Genomic DNA, 20371 nt, shown 5'->3' with positions numbered 1-20371 from the left:
TAACAAATCATTCTTGAGTGATCTTTTTAAGTGCGCTATGTAAGATAGAGATCACAGGTTGTTGTACCTCAGTTTACTTATGGTAAATGAGGTGGGGGGGGAAATTGTGACAGGTACATATAAGGTTTCACATGAAAATTACTTTGAGGTCCTTAAATGGAAGGTCCATAGGTACTTCAGTAATGTTTGCATCAGAGAGTAATAGGTGTGGAAGCAAAGAAAGGAAAAGATAGGAAGCAAAAGAGGGATAAAATAGGGAAGCAAACAAGGAAGCAGTTATGGATGAATGACAGATTGGAGGAAGAAGAGGTTGCTAGAAATGAGAGAGACAAATGAAGAAAGTAAAGCTTTAAAGAAACGGAAGGGTTCTCGGGATGTGTGGTAAATTAGGAGAGAAGAGAAAACCAACATAGAGCCAGAAAAGAATTAAAAGTGAAGCAGAGAATAAGTTTTCTAGAAAAGAGCAGGAAGAAGTGAGAGACCTAGAGTAATAAAATGTTTGTTTGGCTTCATCTCTAAGTGAGAACCCTATCTATCTACAAAATTTGACCCAAAACATTTAATTTTATGCATGTGTGGATTATCCAACAGATTGGGGAAAAAAAAATCTGAAACTTTCACAAAACTGGGAACTTGAGCCCTGTTTAGCTTTTCCTCTACAGGGCTTGAAGTCTATTCTTACATCTAGGGAGTAGAGTAGAACCAACTTTTTTTCAGTTCATCTGGAGTCTTGGAAATCAGTTTGTGTGACAGCAGTAGCAAATAGAGAGAGGCAAACTATGTTATAATTTTGTTGATTTCTTGAAGGATATTGCTCAGATTGTCAGCACCCATTCATACACTCCTAGCCATCAGCACTCATAAAATGTTGAAGAGACCTGTACTGAGTTCATCCTTGTTGGAGAGAGAATATTACTCCTTTTGATCCATGCAGAAGAGAATACATAGACTGCAGCAACTAATCTGTGCTGGGCTCAGCATTTGCTGCTGAGGCTCCTCTCCTGCTGTTTGCTAGCTTTTCACTTTCCTGATGCCTTGTATGGTTCACCCTCACTTCCTGGATTGTGGTTTGCTTTCCATTTATGTGGAAACTTACTATTTACAGCACTTGGAACATGCAGATATGTTCAAAAATTATTTGCTGCTCCTCCTGTTTTTCAAGATGGCTGTAGATTGGTATATTTTGAGGAGTTAATGACAGCAAGCAATTGATGATCAGTGATGCTTTTGTTTTGTTTTTTCCATTCTTGTTTCATATATTCAGGAGTGTACTATCCTACTCAGTCCTCGCAGTGCATGCCTCGTTTTGTCCGACCTCCATCAGCTCCTGAACCTGGTCCTCCTTATTTAGAGCATTACCCGGCTTATCTCCCGGACCGCGTGGTGAACTCCCAGTACACGCCACCACAACAGTATCCTCCAATGGGGCAACCCATTTACCCACCACACTATGACAGTCGTCGTGTGTATCCCCCTGCTCAACCATACCAGCGAGAAGATATTGTCAGAGGAAGCCCTGTGCCCATTGAAATTCCCCAGACAGCTGTGCCTCCGTATGTACAGGAATCCAGGGACAGATACCAGCAAATGGAGGGTTATTGTCCAGTGGCTCCACATCTTGGTCAGATCAGACCTTCATGCCACAGAGTATGACTTAATAAATATATTATATTTACTTCTGTCATCTGCTCAGAAAAAAACAAAGTTATATTTAGCACATTTTCCTCCAGAGCTGAAATGCATTTCAGGGGGGAGTTAAACTAAAAACTCAGCTTTACTTAGGGCTGCATATAGAGGAGATGAACTTATTTCTTCCATCATATTTCTCCCTAAAAGGCAGTTTCAAACATACTGAAACTATTTGTGTATTGAGATACAATTCAACAAAGGTTTTTTTGAGAAGGGGGGAAAAATCAGGAACTTGAGTTGGTATTTTAATTGGAAATTGACTTAAATTGTTAAAAAAGGAGTTAAATAATCTGAAAACACTTCTGTTTTGGAGTTTGCCAAAAATCATTATTAATGTAGTCCTAGTAAGGCAGGTCATGTTCCTCCTTGTAGCCAAATCTCTAAATTCATCAACACCTCTTATGAATCAGCAGTGAAGTTGAATCTTGATAAAATGCAGGACCGTGAACTGGTGACTTTAAGTATAGAAACGTTGTATCATCATCTTGGGAGCCCTTGAGGTCCCTGGCTTTTTTTGAGCTTTTATTTAGCTAAACTTAGTTTTATAGAGATGGACTCTCTCTCACATGCAGAACAGGTACAGCATGGGCAAATAGTGCTGTGTCCCTCCTGGCACAGACCATCTTTGACCTGAAGGATATTTCAAGAAGAGGACGTTTGTTAGGGAAGTGGGAAAGTAATTCATGACCTATTCTGTATTTGGCCTCTTGAGTTGAGTGAGATTTGTCAAGTGGAATGGCAGTACAATATACCATTTGGTGCTGAGGATATCCATCTGATCAAAACTGGAAAAAGGTCAAATTTTGCTTTCCATAAAACATGAAACCGAATGAAAGCAATCATTCCACAACACAGCTGAATCCAAGGGGCAATGTGGAAATGAAAAGTTTTCTATCCTATTACCCAGTCTGTGAATTATTTTAAAATAATTCATGGATTAAAATTTGCTATTCTGTAAATTTATTAGGCATCCAAACTGATGAATCTGTTTGAGGTACAATCCTGTTCATGAAGCATGACTACTTAGGAGAACAAGATATAACTTATACTGCTGCTGTTCTGTGTCTCAGGAATGACAGTTTGCCATTCTCTGTCTTGGAGCATTATGGTCATAAATGCACAAAGTAGTGTAGATTAAATATTAATTTTTGGTCCTGGTGTGAATTTTAGAGTTAAAAAAAATGTTAGAACCACTGGGCTAGATGTGGGGTTTTCAACCTTTTTTAAGGAGGGTGCCTCTTCTAGAGTGTACCCCTCTCCAGATGGGTGGGGAGTGGAAAAATGAAGCTGGCAGTGGCAGAGTGGTGAATGGTGGCAGTGGAGGGCAGGGAGCTCACATGGCAGCCATCGCCACCATTTGCCATTCTGTGCTGCCGCCATGCACTGCTTCCCCCCACCACAGTCCCAAGTACCCCCTGGGACCGTCCGAAGTACCCCCAGGGGTATATGTACTTCCAGTTGACAACCCCTGGGCTAGATAGAGCTTCAAGTATTTTCGGTAATTTGATACCCAGTATTTTTGGGGAAGCTTGCATTATTGTCCACTTGAACTTTCTGTGGAGTAAATAACATTTCAGCCCACAAGACGTGCAAAATCTGGTATGAAGAAAAGCCTTAATTGGTGCTTTTGGTGTTAGCTTATCAATATTTTTCCCCATATTTCTCCTTTCTTTGTAGAGTGGAATTGTGTAGTTGTGTGTAAAACAGCTTTTTACAAATGAATGTACTTTTTATGTTTAAAATTTTTAGGAGCCTTGTAACAGATTTCCATCTTCACCTCAGCCCCATCCTAGTCTGGATGAGCTTCACCGCCGACGGAAAGAAATCATGGCCCAGCTAGAAGAGAGGAAGGTGATCTCCCCACCTCCCTTTGCACCCTCACCAACTCTGCCTCACACTTTCCACCCAGAGGAGGTAAGCACATTTTTAAGTAAGTTTTTGGGTTGCTGATGTCATCAGAAATGGTTGTAGGGAGCTAGGGGGTGGTCAGAGGAAAGCACGCATTAACGGCAGATGTTTTTCACACAACTTGATCTTCTGAAAAGCTGAATTGATGGGCCTATTAAATAGGAAAGGAATTTTTTTTAATGCTATGAGGGACACCTCTCCAGGTGTGAAGGGTCCTTATGGTGCCATCTTGAGGAAATTATTCTTGGCTGGCCATTAGTCCATTGGTCTGTCAGTAGTCCTTAGTTATGTACAGGGATCTGGGTTTTCCATTTCCCACTGGAAAATGGAGAAAAACACAGATTTCTCATTTTAGCAGAGAAATGCGTGGATTTTGCACTTTTGCAAAGAGCTGTCTGCTGGCTGGTAGAGTTCTAGCCTGCAGGGGGCTGGGGGAGTGGGAGGAGGGCAGTCAGGCAGGGGGTGCCATGCGAATGCCAGGCAGCCTGGAGTGCAGCTTCTGCAGGTAAGTCTGGCTGGGGGTGGGGGATTGAGGCCCCCATAGGGAGGGAGTATGGAAGGGCTGAGGCTGGGGCTGCTGCCCAGCCAGGCAGCATGTGCAGTTTGGGGCTCAGGACTGGAATGTCACAGAGTTGCGGGTGGCTTGTCTAGGGGATGAGGGTGGGGCCAGCTCCCAGCCACAGTGCACACTTCCAGGGTGGGGGAGGCAAGTGGCAGGGGGACCTGTGCCCCCCAGATCTGTGCACAGGGCAGGGGTGGGCTCAGGCTCCCCACCCTGCTGCCTTTCCTTGGGGCCTCCACAGCCCAGCGGGCAGGACCCAGTGTGGCAAGGCAGAGTGGAGCAGGGAAGCTACTTGCCACTGTGAGCTCTGCACTGCCCTAGTGACACAACCCTTCCCACACTGGCAGCAGCAGGGGTGGTGGTGCAGGGTTGTGCCCCTCACTGATGCAGGATGGGCAGGAGGTGTCACCATGGTGGCAGAGCTCACAATGGCAGCAGCAAGCTTCCCTGCTCTGCCCTGATGCACCAGGTCTCCCCTGCTGAGCTGTGGAGGCCCCAGGGGAGGGCAACAGGGTGGGGAGCCTAAGCCCACAGCAGGCAGCCAGCCCCCACCCAACACAGATCTGGGCAGGCATGGGTCCCCCTGGCTGCTCCAGGAGTGCGTGCAGCAGTGGGGAGCCAGGTCCCCTGAACCCACAGGAGGCAGCCTGCACCTGCCCCCTTCATGGGCTCTCCTCTGGCTGTGCTGTCCATGGAGGAGGGAAAGCTGGCATAGGCAGAGGAAGGCCAGGGCTAATGGAGCTTAACCCCACCAAATGCAGGCAACCCGGGCACAGGCTCTGGGTGGCTGCAGTGGCATGGCAGGGGCACACGCAGGCAGAGATGAGTAGCTGGAGCCTGCAGATGGCTGGGAACTCAGCCCAGCCCAGCAAGTGCAAGTGTGGAGCAGCACCCAGTAAGTGCATGTGTGGATGGGAAGGGGTGCAGGGGAGGGAAAGGGCATAGTGGGGTAGAACAAGGCCCCTGCTGGGGGGGGAGGGGTAAATGGGGCCCCGGGGCAGGTTGTGGAATGCTTGGTGTCTGGGTGGCTCATCCAGGGATGCAGGGGGGTTCCCGACACTGCGTGCATTCCTGGGGCAGCCACAGAGGATACATGCCCCCCCAGTCTGTGCTGTTTGCAGGGCAGAGGCAGGCTGCTGCTGCAGGCTGCACTCCACACCCCCCGCCACATGCCTCCCACAGCTGGGCAAGCAGCGCAGCCAGCGTGCAGGAGGCACATGACATTGCACCACTCTCGGGGCACTGGCAGCAGGGTGCAGAGGTCAGCCCACCTCCACCCTGCATACAAATTGTTGGAGGCGCATGCCCCCATATCTGTCCCAGGGGTGCGCATAGCGGCAGGAGAAGAACTGTCTGGGCTCCAAGCTTCTCACAACCACTCCAGGGCCCTGTTCACCCCTGCCCCTGTCTCTGTCTTGCTCCTTCCCTCACCACAGGGGCCTTGATCTGCCTCCCTTATACCTCTTCCCCACAACAGACTTACTTGCTGGGAGGGAATGGTGCATGTGCATGCAATATATATAAACTAAGCTTCCTATTGTGGCTCTGGTCAAAATTCTGCCAGCTTCAAGTTAACTGTCACAGAAATCAGCAATTCCTGTGATACACCTCCTTCAACTTACTTACAAAACTAGGTTTTTTCTCTACAGTACTTGGAGGAAGACCTGAAGGTAGCTGGGAAATACAAAGGAAATGACTATAGTCAGTACTCTCCCTGGTCATGTGACACCATTGGCTCCTACATTGGAACCAAAGATGCAAAACCCAAAGATGTTGTGGCAGCAGGGAGTGTGGACATGGCGGTAAGTTGAGATGTAAGAATGTCAATAATAATTTAAATTGTAGAGACACTCCTTTTCTTGCTTTGCAGAGTGACTGTAGCATGTTTATTTGAGCCCTAATGTATCATGCAGTCAAAGGGATAGTGTGAATGTTTGCAGCAAAGTGCCAGTACCCAGAATTACTTTCAGGGCAGTTGCAGATGCAATGTAATACTGAAGTTTGATACTGACTCTATGCATTTCAGCACTTTTCTGACTCTTTATCGTGTGGTCAGTTTGCCATCAAAACCATGACTGTCTGCCAATCATCTCCTTTATGGGATGAAAATACTTAACACTTTTCATTGAAATGCAATAGCAACACAGGCGATATTCATACAGCCTACTGAATAGGAAGGTCCTGGTGCTGCTGTATTTTTTTGTAAAGATTGTTTTGCCTGAAGGCTTGTCAGGGTATTGCATTTACCAGCTATCCCTGGTCTGAACTGTACATTTTTGGGGGTTTTTTGTGGTCAGCTTCTGTTCCTCCTCTACATGTAGTCAGTCTTTCTTAGTTCCTTCCTGTCTTGTTGGAAGCAGATGCTTGGGGCTCCCCTTTGCTTAGTTTACCGTCTTTCTGGACCTCAGCTGAGCGATATGAGGAAGGTAATATGAAATACATACCCGTATTTTCTTGCATACTAGATGCGCCTATCCCTCAAAATCAGCCCCCAGAATTGGGGTGCATGTCTTTGATCAACTGAAACAGGGAAGCTGATTTTTCTGCCTGGAGTAGAAGCGGAATTCCACCCTGCTGACTGTCACCCACTTACATTTCTGCTTTAAAACCAACTACTCAGTAGCAGCAGTGGCGTTTCTAGTCAAGTAGCTGAGGGAGGACATTGACCTGGTGGCTTTTGTTCTTAATTCCACAGGTGTGTCTTTCCTTTTTAATGGTCTTGATATTCCACTAATCAAGCTAACCTTTATTCTGGCAAAGATGCTGTCTGGTAGCTACTCCTGGTCTCTCCTTTTCTATTTCCCAGCCATATAGACTTTTTAATGCTTTTCAGAATTATAGGTCCGCCTATGGAGACCAGTCTTCAGAAGCAACTAGGGTTTCAGTATTTCACTAAGCAAGAGAGAGAAACTTAAGTAGAATAAAGATTAAGCCCTGTCCCTGTTCTGTGAAGCCATAACATTTGAAAAATCTTTTTTTCTTCATTCTCCCTTCTCAAAAGCAAGGTGCATGTCTTAAAGCATGCACTGCACAAGAAAATGCAGTATATAGCAATATGAGCTGTATGAAATAGTGGAGATAAAAGGGGGCTTCCTCCCAGAAAAAGCAGAGAGAGTAAGGAGGGCTGAAAATTCCTTTCCTCAGCAGCTTTGGATAGTGGATTCATTTGGTTTAATTTGCAGTTTTCTGCTATCTGTTATGCTTGTATTTGGCAGAACTGTTAGATTCTAAACTTGAAAAATGGTATGAGATATACCCAAAATGGAGCAAGTGGTATTTGAGAGGGAGAGAGAGAAAAGCCTCTTTTTCTTATCACCAAGAAGGAAGTTCCTCTCAGACCTACACATTGGCTAGATTAGTATGGTTGTTGCCTCACAGCTCTCAGCTTCCCACTGAAAATGCTTCCCAGTAGACTTCTCCAGCCATAGCAAGTAAACTCCTAGGCCTTTTCTGCACGCTCCGTTCAAGGTACTTGCATTTTGTATTGCCAATGTCCTCCCCCTTTTACAAAAAAAGATACCCTGGTCCTTCCATGTATTGATGATGCCTCCCAAATATTTGTCACCAGCAGATTTCATTAACATATACTTACCTACGTTTGTCAGTCACTAGTGAAAATTATTTAGTAATATTGATATCAAACCTGATGTTGTAGAACTCCACTAGTAACCACCTTCAAGTCTTGTAGGCTCTCTGCTTATTCCTAATATCCTTTTTGAATTGGTTATTCATTCAGTTGGTTCCTTTTCCACACAAGTTTTTTTTCCTTTACTTTGGATTCAGGTAGTATCCTATGCAAGGTGCACCAGCACCTTTTTAAAGAAATTCACAGGCTCTCCTACATAGCTCCTCAGTCCAGCTAACATCTTTAATTGCTTCCTTAAGTTTATCAGTCATCTGAAAATAAAAAAAAAAACCCTTGGAAGAACAAAAAAAGTAGGTTTGTAACCTTTTAATAGAAATGGACTTATGCTGGACTGTGAGATCAGATCTTCTATAATGTCTTTACTATTTAAAAACAAGTCTAAAATAACAAATCTAAAATCAAATCATGGCTCTTGATCTTGAGAATTTAAGGGTAAGCATTCGACTTCTCCTTTCCTGGGTCATTTGTATTTGTGCTGGAAAAGAAACAAGTATGAACCATTTCCTTGATTAGAGAACACTTGTCCATGCACAGATGAACTGGATTCTGACAGAAGTACTCTATGAAACAATGACTGACATTTAAATGTATGATGAGGCCATTGGCTGTATAGGCGGCGATCTTTGGAAGAAGGTCCCTTTTACCTGTGCTCCTCCTCCCCTGGTATAATGCATCTGATCATCTTCTGGTCTTCCTTTCTTTTGTCATGGTTGGCCTTGCTCCTTCTTAGTTTCTTCATAGTTATTACTTTCTTCTCTGTCTAATCGCTGCTCTTCAGACTCCTTTAGTTAATAGTGGTGGTAGATAACATTGCAAGTTTGATCAACTGAAGTGCGTATGTCCAACTGTGGAAGTTCTGAACTGTGGAACAGAGAGCCTGGCTAGAGACAAGGACTAAGAGGAGGAACAGAAAACAAAAATTCCATATATAGTAAACTTCTTTCCCCTGCTGCTTGTTGGTAAATCTTGGAAAACACCAGTATGGACCATATTTTTCAAGTCTGTCAGGTGAACAAAAATTGCATATACTAATATTTTCCATGATTTGCCAGCAAACAGCACAGAAAGTTCTTATTCTCCTTAACTTAAGTTGTTGGCTTTAATTTTTTTTTAATTTCTTGTTCAGAATGTAGATAATAAAACCATTCGTGATCAGCGGTTGGACATGCAGAGAAGAGCAGCAGAGACAGGGGATGATGACCTCATCCCATTTGGAGACCGGCCAACTGTATCAAGGTTTGGGGCCATCTCGCGTACTTCCAAAGCGATGTACCAGAGTTCTGGCCCTATGCAGGCCATGGCAGTTCAGGGAGCTTCCACCAAATCTATGAACATATCAGGTATAATATGTGTACAGAAATATTTCTTTTACCATAGCTTCTTTTAATTTTTCAATGTAGTTTAAGTAAAAACAGATACCCCTGAAAACTTATGTGAAAATTTATATGGTAGTTGATACCACCAAGCTCTAACTATGGAACATAGAAATGGAAAAATATGTTATCTCTGTAAATACAAGATATATTTGGAGGCTTCATGTTCTATATGGAATTGAGCCTTACCCAGTGGGGCAGCTCCCAGCTTCCCTTGAGAGACTGTAGCAGAACCAAAGGGATCTCAGTATTTTTAAAAATGTTTTTTTAACAGGTTTCTCAGTTTCCTCCCATTGCATTCTCATTCTGATACTAAAGAACCTTTTCTCTCTGTTCTCAACCATCTGGATGTATATCTGATATAAGACAGAGAGGTGATTAGCTATGTTAGTCTAAAGTCAAGCAGGAGGTAGGGCAGGGTGGTAGTTTAGAACAGGGATCAACCTTTTTAGACTCAAGGCACCTCTTGGAAAATGCATGGACTTAAGATTTTTTATTTTTTACTATACAGGGTCTTCATCCCTGCCTGCATGTACCCCCTAGGGCCTTCTAAAGTACCCCCAGGGATCTGTGTACCCCCAGCTGGAGATGACCTGTGCAGGGTCTGGGGCAAATCAGCCTATGCGGGACCCCACCCCAGACGCAAGAGAGCTGGCGGCAGATTTGGCGGCAGGGAGGGGGGTGTCACCATGGCCACTCTGCCTAGCTCCGTGTGGCCACCCAAAGTGCAGGGGCTGGGGTGGTTGCCCCAGTTGCTGCCCCCTCCCCCCCAAGCCAGATGGCCCTACCCCCAGTTAACAACCCCTGTTCTAAGGTGTCATTGTGCCGTACTTCCTTTCTACCTATGCTAAATTGTTACAGCATAGCATTCCTACACCAAGAATTTTGGCAACAGTTAAATTTCCAGGATATATTATTAGGGTGGTCTGTGACTGGTCTCATTTATGTATTCATCTCTGGATTATTTATCAGATGCTTTTTTTTAGCCTGAATCACTGTAACATGGAATTGATTTTTCTGGATAAATACTCCTGTTTTGCAGATTACAGTCCATATGGAACTCATGGCAGTTGGGGAAGTTCTCCATATTTACCCCATCAAAATATACCTTCTCAGGGACGGTTCAGTGACAGGTGGAAATATTTTTATATATATTTACTTATTCTGTGTACACTAGTCCTTTTTCATCAAATTTAGCAAAGCTATTAACTGCACATCTTCTCTTTTCTTCCCGATCCCTTTCCTGCAATGAAAGAGAGAGGTTATCCATGTCAGACATTACTGGTCATGGGAAAACTTTGCCCTCAGCTGAGAGAGAGCAGCAGCTCAGATTGGAACTGCAGCAGCTAAACCATCAGATCAGCCAGCAGACACAACTTAGAGGACTAGAGGTTTGTACCTATGTCTTTGAAGAGACGAGAGATGAAGTGGGGGGAGAGAGAAAGAGAGAACGCTGAATTTAAATATGCCTATGAAAAGCCATTTATTCTTCCTTTAATATTTTGAACTCCATAATATCTCGCACCAGGATTTTCCAGCACTTGAACAGAAAGGAAAACTGCCTTACTGTACATCAACAGGAACTGTAGATTTTTTTTGCACTTAAAATCTTTAAAAACATTATTTGCAACTTAGTTATGATAGCATATGATGTTTGGACAACATTCATGCTTGTCCTCTTTCTCTGTCTTCTCTGGGCCTTAAGGTCTGCAGGAATGTTGGGGGAATACATGTAGATTATTTTATTGCTCTTGGCTTTTCAGCCTTTGTCAAAGTCAGTTTCTGTATTCAGAAAGCTGAATGTTTTGTCTGTGTCCTTTGGCTTTGTTGTGGAAACCTTTTCTTCCTAAACAGCACAAGCCACAATCCTGAACAAAATGGATATTGAAGACATTAATCTTTTGGGCCCCAAAGATTGTTTGTTTTGAAGTCAGCTCTCCCTAGAATAAGAGTAATCTTTCTGGGGAGGATGGAATGGAAGTGTATTTATAAAACAGATGATGAGCAGTATCTATAGCTTTTTCATTCTGTAGGATTTTGCAGCAGGAGAAGTTTTTAAAACACAGTGAAGGTGAAGGTGTTTTTGCTGCAGCAAAGTTGCCATCTCAATTTAGTAATGATTTTCCTAGAAAGGGAAAGAATTAAAAGGTACCTTACAGCTAAACAAATTGAGGTTTTTCCCAGCAAGAACATTAGAATAGTTTAATTAGCTGAGACTCTGCTTTCTAAAGCAGGGGCTCTTATTGTGGCTTTATTATGGAGTTCACAATATTTGAACATCAATGAACAACTGCAAGAAGCACACATTTCTCAGTTACTTGAAAAGTGACTTGTGTTCTTGTTCAGGACCAAGAGGAGAAATTGCTTCTTTTAAAAAGATGTCCCTGTTTGCCTTTGATGCCATAATGGAAGAGTATTGAAAAGTTCCAAAACCCCTACCTTGTTTGGTTCCCTAAGTAATGCCGTAACTGATTTTGTTTGCCTTCATAGTCAAAGCATAATCATTTAGGATGTAATTATAATGGTTTTTGACCCTTTGGCATAAACCTGTCATTTGGGTCTTTGAGATTGGCTGTTATCCTGGGTTCAGATGCAACCAGATATTTAGAATTCAGGGGGCTTCTTCCATTGAACTGCTACAAGATTAAGTGAAAGCTGGGAATAAAACAATTGTGATTGCATGCATTTTGCTCATATGACCAGAAGAATCTATGCTAGATTCTCAGTAGTTCATACTGGAAGGAAGGGTGATCTTATATTAAATACTCCTTTTTTTCCCCCACTCTTTAAAAAAACAACAACAACCCTTCCAGTTATATGTAAGATAGATTTCCTTTAAAACTGTGTTTGGAATTGTTTTCAGTTGAGACCCTTAACTCATAAGGGAAGAGAAGGCTTCAGTTTTGCAACTAGGCAATACTCCTGAATTATGGCCTTGTCCCTCTTTGTGCATGGAGTGTTTTGTGTGCTCAGTTGTATGTGCTTGGCTTTATGCATTTAGGCTGCTAGTAACAGGCTGCTGTTGCAGAGGGAGGCGACTACCCTGGCAGGCCAGCCACAGCCCCCACCGCCACCTTCTAAGTGGCCTGGAATGATCTCAAGTGAACAGCTGAGTTTGGAACTTCATCAGGTGGAGAGGGAAATTGGGAAGAGAACTCGTGAGCTGAGCATGGTGAGTGCTATGGGTATGGGAGGCAGTGAGAATGGATGCAAAGCTGCTTGGTTTGCCGCAGCACTATAACCCTTGTGATAAGGCTCTCTGCTGGATGACCGTTATCACTCTCATCCACTTCCTGTTTCCTGTTTTTTGTCCAGAATTTCTTGATAAGCATATTTATTTAGAATTCGAATTATGTACTCATAATTTATCTGCTTAAAATACTCATTTTTTCTAGCCCCTTGAAAGCAAAAGTAGAGCTGAAATTATAATTGGGCCACTAGGCACAATCTCTTACGCTCAAATTTACTGCCCAGTTATTTTATTTCTCTGAGACCATGGATGGGCTAGTTGTGACATGTGCTGTATAACTTGTATAATACTTTTGATATTCCATCCAGGAGAGGGCCAGTGTCTAGTACTCTGTCTTTCAATATTACACATCCTTATTTTTGCTTCTTGTAAGGATCAGTCCTTTCTTTGGGAAATTCTGTATCCTGAGAGAATGGACAGATTCTACTGAGTCGACTTCTGTGTCTTATGGCTTTTGTCAGTTGCTTTGTGCAAGATTGTTAATTTACAGGCATTCTTTTCTGGCCTCATGGAAGGAAGTAACAGTCTCTTTGTACAGTGCCACAACATCATTTTCTTTCATCTTTTTTTTCAAAGGAGAGCCAGTCTTCACTGGATATGAAAAGCAAATTGGGCACCAGTAAACAGACAGAAAATGGACAGCTCGAGCCACAAAACAAGGTTCCGGCTGAAGATCTGGCACTGACATTCAGGTAATGGATGGTCATTTCCAGTGATCCATAGAATACGTTTTCTGTAGATAACTAATAGGTTAGTCAGGACTGTCCCTTTGTATACAAGGAGCAGCTGCTGCATTTCCAACATGCTTTATAAAACTATATGGTAGTGAAGAATGGAGTGATTCTATTTGTAGTGTTAACGTGAATTTAGGATGATTCTATCTGGCAAGGATGATTCCATCTGGCAGGAGTGCAGTGAAGTTGCACGTAAATTGTTAACTGTTTCCAAATAGAAAAAAAAAAATTGTCATCTTATTAGTAGGATTGTTTTGGGGATTTGCTCCAAAATTGGTGTAGTCTATGAAGATATTCATAGACGGGATAGAATCCCCTGACTTTGCATTGCATAATGACCACTTTTGTGTATTTTAACAAGTGGGCCACATCTGCACTAGACTGTCATTACAACACACTGTTGGCTAGAATGTTACAGGAACCATCTTAGAAGCCTCTTAAAGCACTGGTTATAGCACTAAGGCTGAGGTCATTGGTTCAGATCTGATTAAAGTGTTTTGAAGAGAAAGGCACACATTTTTTAGTTATTTTAGGTGAAACAAGTCTAGGTAAATTTAGTTGAGTGTGGGACCAGTCTGGATAAGCCCTGCATACTCTTCTTCAGCATCTCTTCTCTGCCACTGAGATATGGGATGCTAAGCTAGATGGACCTGTGGCCTGACTCAGTATGGCACCTCTTATATTCTTATGAGCAGTTTGAATCTAGGTAGTGTAACTCAGTGAATGAAAATCAGTTTTTGGTTGTCTGGGGTTTAACTTTACAACCCAATTGGTACAAATCTGATTTTTTTTATTTATTTATTTTAAACATATCAGGTAAGTTGTAGGATAATGCTGAACCTGGGATGTGATGTTGCTGTATGCACATTAACTCTACTTTTAAAGAGAAAATTCAATGCAATATAGAAGTCATTCTGGTCTCTAAAACTAACTATAAAGAAAAATAAATCACTAAAATATTAACATTTTAGTTTTTTAAAGACAATTCAGACTTCAAGATGGTAGTTTCTTTAAAGTTTAATACTATCACTGTTTTATGAGCCTCTTAGAGGCAGTGTAGAAAGCATTTAATTACCCAGAGAAATGAGATTGTTTCAGTGTGGTTTAAGAACCATAAATTCAGTTGCATATAACTTACATATGGTTTGCTTAGAAGTATTTAACACTGTAGTAGTAATACAATTAGAGTTTCCATCTGAGCTATGGAAACAGTGACAAGTATTTTTAAATACTATTCTGAAACTTGGCTATTTTTAATACTTTAGGTTTAGAATGGAGTTTGTGACGTATATAATTTGTGCACTAATGTACATTTTATGATATATAAAATTCTAAAATTATTCCTTTACAGTAGTTTTGTTTCCACTTCTTACCATCAACACTTCCTCTTTCTGTTGAGTATCCAGGAATCATAGAAAATTCATCTTCTAGGCACGCATATGCCAGTTTATGCAAATTCACAAATGTTTGTTGCAGCACTTTGGCAACAAATATTCAGGGCTTGTTCTTTCGCTCTTTAAAATCTTTTAAAATCCTCAACACCTTTTTCATTCCACATCATTCCTTCAGCAGTGATGTTCCAAATGGATCAGCCTTGACACAAGAGAATATCAGCCTCCTTTCAAACAAGACCACATCTCTGAGCCTGACAGAGGACCCAGAGGGTGGAGGAGACAACCATGACTCCCAGCGAACAGGAGTTACGCCCACCTCTGCTCCATGAAGTGAAGAAAGCATCTCCCAGAAGTTCTGCTGGGGGGTGTTGGTAGCTTCTGTCATGTTCACTTCCAGGGGTGATCAGAGAAACCCAAGAATAACAGCAGCAGCAAGTCCGGAGGCAATGTGCATAAACACCACTCCTAGAAACAAACCCTGCACATAGTTCACATTAATGCGTTTTTTAATTAAAAAAAATGAAAATTAGCAGTATCTGCAAGCAATTCAAATTAAATTTGTTTTTGTTCTGTGAATGAACTTTATTTTAATAACATTGGACGCCTTGGATCCCAGGGCTTAAAAAAAAAGATATTATATATATACTCTGTTTGATTAATTGTATGATCTTAATGAAGTAGGTTTTTTCTTTTACTTTGTATTATTACATATCCAGTGTATTATTTCTTACACCTTCACTTCTGAACAACCAAAACAACTTGGCCACTTCCTTGTATGCATCTAAAGGTGAATGAGGGTCATGAAATGGAGGGAGGCCAGGAATTGCAGTGTCAGAAAATATGCAGCAATCTTCATTTCTGAAATAATTTCTCTTTAAGTAGGAACTTTCTCTTAACTTCCGCAGTACATCTTTCTGACTATACCTGTTGGCTTTAAACAGCAATCAATACAATCTTTTCAGTTCAGTGTAAGCATTCCATAACACCTACCCCACTACAAAATGTATATCCTAGTTTATAAGTTAACCAACAGTAAAGAGAATTCAGCGTTTGCACATCATTTTACTTGGACTAGGAGCCAGTGTTATGTGTCATTTTGTTGTTGGGACTAAAAAATTCCTTGCAAGACAGGTAGGCCTAAACTATTCAAAACTTACATGTTTTGGATTTCCAAGAGAAATTGAAGTTGCATTTCTTGCCCTGAGCTTTAAGCACTTGGCTAACAAGTGATTGTAATAGTGTAACGTGACAGGCTACAAAATGTGTCTTCCTAGAAGAAGGAAGAAAGATAACGCATGTCATGAAAGGAAATAATTAAAAATTAATTTGCAAAGACTTGCTGCCATCCATTATTTAGGAAGATGGAAGTTTCCTCTTTTTTTCTTTTTTTAAACGAATGGGGTGGTACCAAGGTTTGTCTCAAAGAAACGCTCCATTAATTATGGAGCTGATCCACAACCCATTGAGCTAAACTAGTGAAAAAACTTCCATTCCTTTCTATAAGCTTTGGGGAACAGGGTTTTCATTTGTATATTTTTTTCAAATTTAAAAAAAAAAAACCCACCCCTGCCTGCCTTCCATGTTTTTGTCACTGCTGCTCGTGTATGTATATATACACCACTGATGCATACGTATATATGTCTTATGCTTTTATAATTTGCTTTTCCCAATCTGATATTTTTTTTAAGTCCCTAGTATGTCAGTCATTTTTGGCCTTGAAGTTCTCTCACAGAAGGAGACGGAGAATAAAATTGATGTGTAATAGATTTGGCAATTGGTGAAAATAAAGGAGGCTGATCAATAGGACTTGGTTAGCTCATATATACTATAATTAGGCAGCAATGGCTGAAAGTTCAGTTACTGTACCAGGGCTTTGCCTGTTGTTGTCATGGAACCTTCCAGGAGCAAGCTGTCTTTTTTTCCCGTCTGAGAAGTTTCATCCAAAAATTGTTCTTCAGGTGTAACTGTAATACTGTCAGAAACATTTACAGGTACTTGAAAGTTGAGAATTTTTATGACAAATGGAATCTTCTCAATCTTCCGTAGAAGGTGGATAGTAAGGAGATGCTTCCTTAAGTGGAATATGTTAACAGCATTTTTAAAGAAGTTATAAACCTTCCCAGCTGTGTGCTGGTAGCATTCCATTGAGGAGTTCTCCTAAAACGTCACAGAAATGAATGAGGTTTTGCTGCACATATTTTGACCTTTTCTGCCTGTACTGGGCTGAGATCCTTTGAATGAAAAGCTCAGTGGAGACAGATTAGAGCAATACTGGTTCCTCCTATTTCCTTGTTTTTCCTTTTGGGAGTAGACTACTAAAAAGAAAGCACTGGTTATGTAATAAATTACTGCATTGCTTTGGTTGGGTAAAGCAAGAGTTAATAATTTTCTTGGTTTTTCTTTTTTTCTGTCTTGATTTGGTTTAGCTTTTTTTTTTTTCCTTCCCCCTTAACCCTTAACTCCTGCTGAGGTCATAGCAACCTTGGGCTAAGCTTTGCATCCATCATAATGTTAATTAAAATAAATTTGGGGGGGAATACAATCCCACTATTGCCTACCAGTAGGAGAGTCCAAACAGAAGACTCTTTTGAGTAGCGAATATTTAATTTGCCCAGTCAAGGCACCGCATTTATATACTATTTCACATTGAATTTGATTATGCCCTACAGACCTGGCTGGTCAAGGATTTGATACACATATTGGCTTGGGATTCGAGCTTTTTTATTTAAATGAAATTTATATATAAACATATATATACATATATACATAGTTATATCTGTATATATATTGGGTATGTTTTAAGAATTTTTTCGCATGAGCGCAGCTGTTGTGATCAAATGTCTGGGAGGAAGAAGCACTGAACAAAGATAAGGCATTTTCAGCTCCCCTCCAAACTCCGCATTCATGCACAAGTTTTTCATTCTTGATTGACTTTTAACATCTTTATTGCCAGAGAAGGTAGTTTTGAGGTTTTATTAATTTTTTTTCCCCTTAATTTATGGTGAAAAATCTTTTCTGCCCTGAATTCTTTCCATCCCTGCTACTTCCCCCAGTCATGCATGTTTGCGCTTCACATCCTGCTTTGAAGCCTTTTGGTATGGTCCTCATCTTTCCATCTCTGTGGAGAACTTGTCTGCTCTGTTCCTTCGGTCTCCCTGGTACCATAAGCTTTGTGCACTCCTGGCATTGCGCTGGTAAATGAACTGAAGTGGGGGTCCATGGTATTATCTGCAGTCTTTAAATGCAGAAACCTACCAGCAGGTCTGCCATCACTTCATTAATTTTTATGAAGCTGATCTTTTGCTACATCCTTATTAATGCTGGAGCACATTTTAGTTGCAACAGTTAGTGCACTATTTTAATCTAGGAGGACAAGCTCCAAGTGCAGATACTCTGTCTCTCTAACTACAGAAATCAACTTTACATAAAAGGTTTTAGTGTCTTGTTACAGCAAATTCACCTTAAATCTTAAAGACTACTAATAATAATCTGGTCCATCATCACTTGTGCCAACTGGTTTCCTATTCAGAACTGACCTGATTGTTTTTGGCTTAGGGGAAATAAAACCCTACAGTAAGAAAAGGTCAGATCATCAAGGTTAAACATTTCTCCATTTATGGATTTGAAAGGGGACCTTAATGTTGATTTTTTTTTTTTTTTAATTTTTTTTCCCTCCCTCACCACATTTTTACTGTACTTTGTGCATAGTGTCCTTGTGATGATCAATCAGTCCAGGTGAATGCCCTGTTTGCGCAGCATTGTGGTTTGGCTTATTAACTGTTTTTGTTTAATATCTACAAACTGTATTGATTCTGGCTTTGTTTCCTGTTGTCCTTTCCCAGTGTTTCTTTACAGAACTTTAGTTGCTGAAACCAGTCAAATAGGGAATCAGAAAAAAGCTTTAAATCTTTACAGAGATTGTATAAAACTTTCTGTCCATGAAAAATGCCAGAAGAGCCGGGAGAACTGATAATTGTTCACGTTGTATAAGAGGTGATTGTGAAGCAGACTGAATTTCAGAGTTCTGTCTGTATTTGCTGCTTTTTTGTTGACTCCTTCACTTGTGCCCCACGTCCTTTACCCATGCCCAGTCTCTGTTCCAGATGTACTGGAATTCTACCTACTTTGGTCAAATGAAACCCTGCTATACCCTGATTTTAGATCCTCCTGCTCAGACAAGAGCAAATCGTGTAACAGTGGTGCTTGAATACTATTACTGTGTGGTAGGTAAACCAGATTTCTTCATGCAAATAGCACCTTCAAGAGAGAGGGCTTTGGTAGCCTGGTTTCAGTTACAGTGGAGACAGGCTGTGGGGGCAAACTGGGAAGCTTCAAATGGCAGGCTAGGGTACACAGTGCCAGATATAAATTATTGGTCCACTCTAGTTTAGAAACATTTAATTTGTCTTTTAGTAGCATAGGTGAATTTATTACCCCCAGCACATACTTCTTTCTTATTCATTTCATGTGACCTAATTCATTAATAGTATAAATCTGTAAGTTCAGTTTTCTAAGCTTCCATACCCTGTTTCAGAATAGAAATCCTATATATCTGAGGACCTTTCATTCTTGCAGCACTGTTACCCGCTTTAACCTCAGATTCTTTTTAAGCTGTCAGCTTCTTCTGAACCTAATTCTCTCTCTCTCTTTTTCCTTCTATGGCTTGCCCATTATCCTCCCTGATCGTGCAACAGTGACAGCTTGCTGCCTCAAAACAGAGCATTCAAATGAATTCGCTTAGCCAATAACTTCTGTGAAGTTGCCTTTTCTAATGGTGTTATTACTCAGTGATGCACAAATGTGATATTGCCCCTACTGGTAGGCAAACGGGATCTGTATAAACATGGTAAACTATTGTTTTTCTTTAATGGAGAGCCAAAGACTTGTGCTTTACACTTTATTTTTTTCTTTTACTGGAATAGTCATTTTGGTTGTGAAATATTTTGAGTTTTGAGAGTTGACTGTATTATCCTAATAGAAATTTGCAAAGTTGTTGATTGTCAAGCCTTATACATATTTAAAATAGTGGGAAGTCATCACTTCATCTGGTTGCACCATGTGTGAAGGGTGTGTTTAAGCACCTAATGTGTTTGGAGATTTTTAACTTGTTCCTGTATCCACTCCCATGCACTCTCCCAGCCGAGGATAATTTACAGGTAGGAGGTAGGCTTAGAAGTGTCAGTAGTCTTAAGCCATGTCTATAAAAGTTAAGCCTAGACTAATGTGTTGATAGCTAGTTTAAAGATAAAAATTAAAAACAAAAAAAACCCCAAGAAATGCTGGTGAAAGGCAAATCCATATTGCAAATGTGACTTTTTGCTGACTTCCAAAGAAGTCCATTTAGACTGAGAAGATTTTATAGCATTATGTTAAATCTGATATGGTAGAAGCAGACTTATGCAAGGATATTGCCTGTTGACAACAAGAATTTAATATTATCTGTGACGCATTCATTGAACCATAAAAAATGGGAATGAGCAGTTTAAGATGATATACAGTAAACCCATTTGTTTCTACTTTCCTTGAGCTCATTTATTCTCTTGCAGATTGTTCTTAGGGTTCAGAGAGGAATCCTTAAGCAATAAAAGTAACAAAGCCATCACCTTCTTGCTGTTTCCATTCATGAGTGCAGAACTTCTTAAAAAAAACAAAAACATAAATAATAACATAGTAGCAGTTTCAGGTCTGTAATAAGTATGTAACTACAGGGGTAGCTTTCATAAGAAAAAGAATTCTGTCAAAAAGATGTATTCAGTTAAATAAAGACAAACTCAATTCTTAGGGTTCATGATACTAAGTGCAAAATGTCAGAGGG

The 20371-nt window shown here is 41.1% G+C and overlaps 1 protein-coding gene across 6 annotated transcripts in view; it reads left to right on the top strand.

Annotated features, from left to right (window-relative positions):
- Window positions 1-15136, top strand: part of RC3H1 (ring finger and CCCH-type domains 1) — a 49351-nt gene extending 34215 nt beyond the window's left edge. For 3 of the 6 annotated variants that reach the window (XM_019530865.1, XM_019530869.1, XM_019530863.1), the window contains 9 exons: window positions 1265-1647; window positions 3439-3603; window positions 5809-5961; window positions 8932-9145; window positions 10221-10311; window positions 10434-10569; window positions 12180-12350; window positions 13005-13120; window positions 14732-15136. In XM_019530865.1, the coding sequence (XP_019386410.1) occupies window positions 1265-1647; window positions 3439-3603; window positions 5809-5961; window positions 8932-9145; window positions 10221-10311; window positions 10434-10569; window positions 12180-12350; window positions 13005-13120; window positions 14732-14885 (1583 nt within the window). In that variant the 3' untranslated portion in view covers window positions 14886-15136. The remainder of the gene's footprint in view (window positions 1-1264; window positions 1648-3438; window positions 3604-5808; window positions 5962-8931; window positions 9146-10220; window positions 10312-10433; window positions 10570-12179; window positions 12351-13004; window positions 13121-14731) is intronic. The other 3 variants (XM_019530867.1, XM_019530866.1, XM_019530864.1) reach the window with 3 other exon arrangements.
- Window positions 15137-20371: the final 5235 nt, after the last annotated feature.

This window comes from Crocodylus porosus, unplaced genomic scaffold (assembly GCF_001723895.1).
Source record: "Crocodylus porosus isolate Cpor-Errol unplaced genomic scaffold, CroPor_comp1, whole genome shotgun sequence".
NCBI lineage: Eukaryota > Metazoa > Chordata > Crocodylia > Crocodylidae > Crocodylus > Crocodylus porosus.
Note: the sequence above shows the minus strand (reverse complement) of the source record. Positions and strands in the feature narration are given on the sequence as shown.